Here is a 9,313-nt window from a genome sequence, read left to right as displayed (position 1 = left end):
CTGACTCGTGTACTTGTTCTCTCGCACTGCCATATGTCATAATAGGCTGAGGCAAATCACTTCCAGCTTAGAGCAGATATAGTGATTGTATCAAACTGACCCCTAACAAGCTGTCAGCTCACATTTCATAAAGCATGCATCAGCACTGGGCAGCCTGGCATCCGTTTGGACAGTCCAGACAGGTCCTACTCAAGCCGTGTTATTTCTCTTAGTTGTCTGCCTCTCCGTGTTTCCCTGACAGTTTGACTTGTTGTCTCATACTAAATGATCGAGTGGTTTAGCAGTTTGATAGGGACTCAAGTGCAGTGTTGGACAGACAGGAGATGTCTGCTCATTTCATCATGGACAAACAAGCCTCTCCCTCTCTCTTTATTTCTCTCTTTTCTGGTTATTAAGTCGGATCCTGCTGCTGAAATCTTCAGTTCCATAGTTACCACGTAGAGGGAGCCCGTGCGTGTTGAGAAACCAAAGCGTGGAAATGCTGAATGAGTGAGAGTGTGTGTATGAGAGAGGGAGGGAGAGAGAGAGAGGTGGACGAAATCAAATCGTAGGGGAGTAATAATGTCAAACAAACCAGCAGCAAGATAATCCATTCGGACTGTGCGCCAGGTTTAACAGACTCCCTTTTCGTTTTGGAGCAACTTCGGACAACTCGATGGGAACCTGATGACCCGCTGACTGCTCGGAGCTGCGCGACAAGTTGCTGTTGGGGGGGTTTAAAAAGAAGGCTCACTATTTTTAAATGGGTACAGAGAAATTTCGGGGGGCGTGGACGTGAGAGGAGCAGAAGCAGCAGCAGAGCAGCATGTTGGCTCTTGGCTCCAGTTCCAGTGTGGTGATGTGCCGCCTGGAAGAAGAAGAAGTGGTCTGCGCGTAGACGGAGCGGTTGGACGCGGAGCCCTGTGATTGTCAGGCGTCGGCTGCGGACTTTCTGTCATTTTGAAGATCTTTTGGTATTATTTGGATTTCGCTTGCTGCCGTTTTGGCGACAGAAAAGGACTTAAGGGGAAGGAGCAAGAGCTGTTAAAGGCTGCCCCGCGTAAGGAATGAAATCTGGCCACGCTACTGCTTCAATGACAGTTTCTTTTTTAAATATATTTGTTTAATGGAAACGTAATTATTGGTTAAGTGGCTGCACATAGTAAGTCACCGTGGGCTGGTTAAATCGATGATCAAGTAATGTGGCTTGAAAGCTGCCCTCAAGTAATCCCCAAGGGTTCTTCATTTGTAGTCTAAATACTGACAGGTGTTTGTCATTCAGACTGTGTCAGAAAAAGTGTTTTATTCAGTCGTTTTTTTCAGGATTTCATCCACATCAGACTTGGTTATGGTAACCAGACCTTTGGAATGGCTCGTGCACAATTATTTTGATCCAGTTATTTGCGCCTCTCACGCTCAAAGGAAACACGCGTTATATTTGACCACCTTACAATGCGTTTGAAACGCGGAATGGGAAAGCAACGATCACTTTAGCGTCTTCTTGCTCTTGAGTTGTAGCCGATTTGGCAACAGGCAAAATGACAAGCAACGGACCTGTCATCGTCTACGAGTGGCTGAAGACCCTCCAGCTTTCCCAGTATGTCGAGTCCTTTGTGGATAATGGATATGACGACCTCGAGGTTTGCAAACAAATAGGAGACCCCGACCTGGATGCCATCGGCGTCTATATCCCTCATCACAGGCAGAGGATTCACGATGCTGTGCGGAGGCTGAAGGAGGAAGCCAAAGAGACAGCCAGTGGACTGTATTTCACCCTTGAACCCATGCCACCCGCGGCCGAAATTTATAGCGGGCACCTGGTGGAGTGCGAGTCTAAACTGCGGGGATCCAAGTCTTGGACCGAGCCCATCAGTGACCGGGTTGGGCGAAACGGCGGGTACATTGGGGCGCAGAGGAACCTGACCCTGGGCAACAGGAGGGAGCTGATGATTTACCCCAAGCTCAAGCTGAAGATCATGATCAGGGATAAACTCATCAGAGATGGCATCAACCTCGCCAAGCCGCCCTACTCTAATAAGGTAAGAGGAACCCCGGTGAACTCTGTGACCTCATCAAATCAGTTAATGAAAGCACAAGATATACAGGCAATAATGCAAACACATACTTTAAATTAACCCACTTAACAAGCAATTTAGTATGATGACCACTAAAATGTAAGCTTTTCCGTTTTTGCGCCTAAATAAGTCTTATTGAATTTTGCTTCACTGCCATTATCAGGTGAAAAATTACAGCAGATTTAAGAAACTGTTCATAACAAGAGTCAAAGAAATCAGTCAAAGCCGAAAGAGTAAAGCTTTTTAAACTAAACATGGAATAAATCCTTTCCGAAAGGGTTGTTTTGTAATGTGCCTGAGATGCTTGTGGCAAGGAAGGTCTGTCACATGTTCACATCATCCATCATTCGGTTGAAAGATTGCCCTCTGTCAGCTAAAAGGTGTTTAGCATATTTCAGTGACGTGTTCAACGTCATCTAAAGAGCTGAGTCACAGGCAAATGTCAGTGTGATGCCTAAACATTTTCAGGACCATTGCACTTTGCAGAAGTGTGAGTACTTGCTGTCATTGTGAATGATGGGAGTGAAGTTGCTGCGGATCGATAAGAAGAGAGTAGAGCCTGAGGAGCTTTCACCCTGTCTGCGATTCCTTGTGGGGAGGAATTTACACCCTGATTATTAATCCACTCTGACCTCACCTGTCCCCCGACTTGCTTCGACATTCAGTGTGGGTGGATCAGCCAGACCCATGGGGCTCAGGCCTAGCTCTTTGCCTTGATGAATTGGCAGCGGGCTGTCGATTGCAGGTGCAGTAAATGAAGAGAGCCCAGCTGGGTAGGCTATTGCTGTCCGGTGAGGAGCCAGACTGAGAGGGCCTCTTGTTTTCACAGCACTGATAGTGACCTTTCTTCAGAAGTGTTTGAATCATATGCCTTACCAGCTGAGAGGCCTCCACTGAATTACTGCTGTTTGCATAGAGCAGGGCTTTTTGAGAGGAGCCACTGAAAAGGAGCAGGTCATGTGATCTGTATTCTTTTTCCGTCTAAGGCTCTGCACAGCTAAGAACTGACCTGACACTGCACGGGCATCTTTAGAGGTCTGTTCCGTCGTAACATCAGGCTTGTTAACTTGTTAACTCAGCAGAACAGGCAAATCAGATGCTCGCTGCTGAACTATTACAACTGAATTATTTATCTTTGTGGTCGCCAGGGACTTCCACACTTGATTTAGCCACTTTTGATCCTGTTGATTAAGTATTTTGAGATGTTGAGTGAGCCTGAAGAATTAAGGCAGAAACAAGTGCAATGAGTTTGCTGTGAAAATGTGTGGATTTGTAGTAAGTCTTCATGCTTCTAAGGGCCTCTGTATTTCTAAAAATCCTGGTCATGGCTTGCAAATTTATTTGAGGGTGTGTTCCCAATAACGCTTTTTATTATCTAGTTCCAGTCAGACTGAAAATAATCCTGAAGCTACAGAGTTGTGAAAATGTTGATGACTATTTCTGGCTTAACACATGCGTCTACCGTTTATTTTGTAGGATCTAAACTTTGGTATCATGCTCGGTATTCAGTATTTGCTCGCTCCCAAATTGGCTTTTTGAAATTGACAACAGTTTTGTATTTTGCATGCTTTGTAAGCTCATTTTGTCCGTTTAACCATTTTGGCTAACTGCGAATCCCACAGAGATTTGGGATTTGTGAGGGATTAACTGTCAGACTCGGCCTGAAACAAAGTGTCGATTCCAGAGGGTTAAACTATCTTTCCATTTGAAGGCTGTATTTATTTAGAGCCGGAGCTCTGGCATTGAAGCTTTTGAGGGGAATGGGCAGGTCAAGGTCTTTCTGCTTCCCTCACTCTTTCTGTGTGTGCGCGTGTCTATGTGCATATGTGTAGCCCTGCAGTTTCGAGTTGGCTCCAGCACAGTTCTTTTTTTCTTTTCTTTTTCTTTTTCTTTTTTTTTTTTCCCCTCCTCCACATTAGGAGTGAGAGGAGTGTGGGACATGGAGCTGTGACCAGCTGATAGTTTGACTGACTGAGCTGTGATTGGTCTGTAGATATCTCTCCTCGCCCTGCCCTTGAGATGAGATGTCATCCCCAGTGGAGACTGAGACCAGCGATACAGACATAGGGCAATTACAGGACACACAATGTCAATCTCAAGGGATGGTCATTGTGTAGCATAACCAAGATCTCCATCCACATTTAAACCGTCCTCGGATTTTCATGAACCATGGCCCGTGGGTACTTTGCAAGCAAAACCATAGGCGATATAGGCACCGAGATTCATAAATCCTCTCTAGTGTGTGCTGAATGTTTTCGTGGGAGACAACCCATTATCAAACAATTCACTGTAAGGGCTCTGCTGGGTGTAATAAATACCCGTGATCCTTATCAAGGCCGCGGAGACCTCTTGTCTGAGAGAGAGAATATTATTTCTTATGATGTAAACAAACACTTGTGCCGTCGGTTGCACATTTCTCGATTTCTCATCGGGGAACAAAGCAAGCGGCGAAGATGCTGCCGCCAGTTTTCTGGTTGTTGAATGCACAGCAGTTATGGAGTTAATGTTCATTGTTTTGGTTGAAAGATTGTGAGACGTTGATGGAATAATACAGATTATCATTTCTGATGATCTGACTTGTACGTGTTTAATTGCTGCTTTGTTTTGCTTCCAGTAAGGGGCGCAGCACATGTGGACAGGATACAGGCAGCTGACATGCTTACATCCATACAGCTGGAATACCAAAACAGGTGGGGGGGTGCATTGATGTACAACTGCAGTATTTGGACATTTGAAGATTTTGTTTACCTGTTCTTTTTCTTTTTTGAACAAGACAAATAATTGCAGTAAGCAAATACAGTATTTACCTAAATTCCCCCCATTGTGTCCAGTTGCTCTATTTTCTAATCCAGTTCTTTTAACATAATTTCTTAAATTTCTCAACCATACTGGATGTTTCGGGTTGAAGCGTATGCCGCCTTTTCAGCAAGCAAAATTTTCAATATTGATGTACCGGCCGCTCGGTGCCAAGTTATGAAGATGTGTTCTCTTGTTGATCTCATCCAGAGGCTGCTGCTTTCAGCACCAGCAGACATAGTCAGTCATAATAGCGCCTCTTTGTTAGCGCTGTGTGTCAGGAGGAAGCAGAAGCTAAACACTGGGAGATTCTCCATTGTTTGTATGGAAGCTGATGGAGCCACATGTCCTTTCACTACTGGTCTGTTTTGCATTCCCAATTTCCGTCCATTGAAACAAACTGCGGAGGCAAGTGTCCAGCATTGTGCTGATGGGTGGATGATTTTAAAAAATACAAAAAAAACCTTGGTATCATTCAGAGAAAGATAGAGTTGTAAATAGATGGGCACATTGTTTTTGAATTCTGGTGAAGGCTTGGTGGGCGTTTTTTGGTCAGGAACGGGCTGTCAAGTTGTGGGGGAAAGTTAGCTCTGTCTGACCCCACAGAACAGCTGATCACATGTAGCGGGTGCCACAAGTGACAGGCCTGCAGCCTAACTGGCCTTAAGAATGTAAGAGAGGCAGCAGGCCATTAGAGGTGTGGGGTGGTGCTAAAGAAAAAAGAGAGATGGCCTTTAAGAGGAAGTTCATCTTACATGACAAACACTCACCTCACTTCCTGTTTCTGTACTCTTATCTCTGTTATTATCCCAACACTCTCACACAGCAGGAAATTTGAGTTCTGTTTAAGGTGACTGCCTGTTGGCCCGCTGTGGCCGTTGATGGCCCTCGGGCTTCACTGGAAAGCTGCCAAGATCTGGTGGGGAAAAAAAACTAAAACAATTTTAATGAATCATCAGCGCTGTCAGATCATATACATTTACCGGCCAACTGCCAAATGCGGTTAAGACACAGAATTTGGCTTGCATAAAGAAAAGAAAAAAAAAAAACTGGCACAGATTTCCAGTTAAGCTCCCATGCTATGTAGCTGCTACTCTATCCTATAATGAAAAATATGTGCAAGGAAAACTATTAATTTGACATTTTTCCCAAATGAGGACCCTTTTCATCACACAAGTGAATGCTTTTGTAGTTTTTGTTTTTTTTCCCTGCGGAATACTTTCAATCTTTGTTCATCAGGCTAAGACAGGCTTTTTCCCGCAATGAAGGCGAAAGCCTCGGGTTTGTCTGTGTTCTGCTGAAAGCACTGTTTGCTCAGTTCTTATTAAAAGCTCCTTAAAGGCATAATCAACCAAGGACTCATAAAGGGGAAGTCATAAAGAAGTCAAGGACCCACTCTATTGTCCTGAGAGGACAGAGAAAGTTAATTAGCAGAGTGAGTTCCTCTTAACATTATATAGCGTGTCAGGGTTATATGATTGCTCACATTCCCAGCAGAGTGAAAAGGACTTATATGCACTCCTATAGTTGCTCCTTTTGTAAACAACTCATGTTTGGAGACCTCTATAAGAGTCTATGTAAAGCTTAAACTGAACGCATCACTTTCAGTTCCTCTTCAAATCAGTTTGATAAGCAGATTGATGGCCATCACACAGACCTTTTCACCTCACAGTGTGTGCCCTGCTGGATCAAAACACAAAGCTGTCATGTTGATCTCGCCTAGATGATAAAACAGGCTGCACACCTCGAGTCTTCTTCTGGATCTTGCAGTCGAGTTGTCTTCTTTTTTCCTCATCTTGTATTTTAGACGGCCTATTGATTCAAGCTCATGTGATCATCTTCCCATTTGTAAAAACTGCTGTGTGCAATAACTCATGAGAAATTTAGCACATCGTACGGTCTTGCTCTGCCATTCAGCCAAAAGCAATACCTGCAAAAGCAGTTCAGTCCAGTATTTCGAGAAACGTTATCACTGCAAAGAGATATCCGTTCGCTGGATGGGTTTCAACTTTTTGTACTGTGAATCAGAGAGCTTCTGTCTGTCCCTCTGTCAGAAATGCTGAACCACCCATCTCCTGGGAGCATGAGCAAATGTGGGAAAGCAGAATTTACACTATATATGCAGCTGGCAGTCTCATTTTAGCAGGAAGGAGCGAGAAGAGCTTGTTCCTACTGTGCCGTTTCTCACATGATTAGCTAAATTTTAAGCCACTTTTTTCCCTCTCTCTCCAGCTACATGAACTTGATGTAAGCTTGAGACTTACAATTCAACAGAAACACACTGAACATTCTCCAATTAACAGGAGTCGTCATCAATGATAATCTCAACATTTAGACCTTCAGTTGGTGTTGAAGGATTGGATTTCTGTCCTCTGCTTTAAGGCCCTCCTCTTCAGTCTTCTGAGATGTGTTGTATTTAAGTAACATGTGGAGATGTGCAGTGTATATATGTATCACCTAAAGTTATGCAGTCATGGTAACAGCTTTAAATAAAGCAGGCCTCGCTGCCATCAGGGCCATTTCATTTTCCACAGTGTGCTGGGGAACGGGTCCTGATGACACATATTCATGACAGATGCATTATCGGAGCTATTCTGGTCCAAGGTTCAGCTTCCCAACAGCATGTCCAGATGACATGCATTCTATGTTACCTGCATCGGGAAAAGATTGCCAGCTGCATTATAAATACTAAAGTATGTTTGGCTTCTTTTTAGACTCCACTTTCTACCTTTTAGTTTGCACGTTTGCAAACTTACTGATTTCGTATACTTAATTTTTGCTTTTAGCGTCAATAAAAGTCTTACTGCTTGAGTCTAATGGGAGTGTTAAAACTGCATTTTTAGCTGTACTGCAGAAACCTCATTAATAGTGACTGTTTAAGCCAGATGGGAGAAAGAGACTTTATTTACATGCAAAGTTTGACTTGGGGATTAAAAGAAAATGTCTTAGCACTTTTGGATCCAAGCCTTTAAAGCTTCCATATAATTTATGGTTTTGTGCACATAAGGCAGATTCATTGTCAGCCACAGCAAACAGAAACTACATGCTCGGTTACTACTGTAACACATTTCTTCTCCACGTCTTTCTCGGTGCTGTGCAAATGCAAAATGCACTAACAGCTTCTTGCTTGCATCCAAAACGTGTGCAGAAGCATAAAGGAAATCCAACGTAAGAGCACCCTGTTGTGTTTGCAGTATATGTGCACAATAAGTGACCCCGTAGTCCTGACAATGAAGATATCAAGGCCCCCCCCCCCATCTCCCCAACAGGATGGCAAGACAAGAGAGATGACAAGAGAGCAGGCCGGAGCATCTGTCTGTGTCAGGATCCAGATTGCACTCGCTTGCAAATCAACATGAGCGCACATGTTTTCTATCCCTCTACATCTCTATTTTCCACACACTCATTACTACAATCAAAGTGGTTGCCTCACAAGGGGTGAATTTTCTTATAAAAAGTGACAAATTTTTACTAGAAATGCACAACCACACTGTTGGATATTAAGTGCAATCTAGGGCTGTCACTCATCTCAAGTACTGATTTTTACTGTAATGTCCTAGGTGGTCGTGTGTGACCTATAGTCCTTGGAAAAAGAGCTAATTATCCAGGACTCCCACACAACTACGAACCAGAAGATCACACACTAAAAGAGCTGTGTTAAAAAGTTACTATGGAGACTAACAGAATGATATTTAAACATTAAACCAGATGTTTCATCCTGTAATCTCTGTAATACATTGCCAGGAATGGCAGGTTTAAATGGCAAACACAGAGGTTGGGATTATCACAGTAATGCAATAATTCTATCTGCAAAACGAGCGCTCCATATATTTAAATGTTGCTCAAGCTTTTGGTTAAGCTGCTTTCTCGTAACACTGGTGTTTCTGAAAGTTAAAATTCATAAAGCTGAAGGGGGGCAGTTCTGCAATGAATAAGCTACAGTTTGGTAAATCTGTATTTTATCAACTGGTTCCTAGAAGTTAAATCTAATGGAGAATTATGATAGGAGTCCCAGTAATGACTATTTTTAAAGTTTGCCACTGCAGTAGCTTGCTTTGCCCAATCAGCAGTCCGTAATCCAAACATCACATTTAAAATTCCAAAAAGCTGCAAATCCTTTCTTTAGAGAAACTGAACATAGAAAAATGGATTTTAGATAAATGGATAACTGCCAGCTAATGATTCATATCACATGTGCTTATTATTTTCAGTTCATGGCTTAGTCATTTTCATCAAATAGTGAATCCCGACCTCTTTCAGCAGTGATTTCAGATGTTGACTGTTTCAGTTTTAGAAAGGAGTTAAATCAATCTGTTGATAAAACTGTCAGTTTTTAATCAATTTATTTGCAGTTTTTTATTTTTATTTTAATTGGCTCATCAAATTCAAATAGCAGTTTTCAACTAACCTTTATCAGTGCTGATAATCTGGATGGGTGTGCATATGAGCTGCAACAGTGGGGG

At 43.0% G+C, this 9,313-nt stretch overlaps 1 protein-coding gene across 4 annotated transcripts in view; it reads left to right on the top strand.

Moving 5' to 3' along the window:
- The first annotated feature begins 457 nt into the window (after positions 1 to 457).
- The window catches only part of sash1a (SAM and SH3 domain containing 1a), a 159,919-nt gene continuing 151,063 nt past the window's right edge, over positions 458 to 9,313 (top strand). The window contains exon 1 of one of the 4 annotated variants that reach the window (XM_005734461.1): positions 458 to 2,018. In XM_005734461.1, coding sequence (XP_005734518.1) covers positions 1,518 to 2,018 — 501 coding nt within the window. In that variant the 5' untranslated portion in view covers positions 458 to 1,517. The remainder of the gene's footprint in view (positions 2,019 to 9,313) is intronic. The other 3 variants (XM_005734456.1, XM_005734457.1, XM_005734459.1) reach the window with 3 other exon arrangements.

This window comes from Pundamilia nyererei, unplaced genomic scaffold (assembly GCF_000239375.1).
Source record: "Pundamilia nyererei isolate P.nyererei 1_Seehausen unplaced genomic scaffold, PunNye1.0 scaffold00058, whole genome shotgun sequence".
In the NCBI taxonomy this organism is placed as follows: domain Eukaryota; kingdom Metazoa; phylum Chordata; class Actinopteri; order Cichliformes; family Cichlidae; genus Pundamilia; species Pundamilia nyererei.
This window is presented reverse-complemented; position numbering and strand designations above follow the sequence as displayed.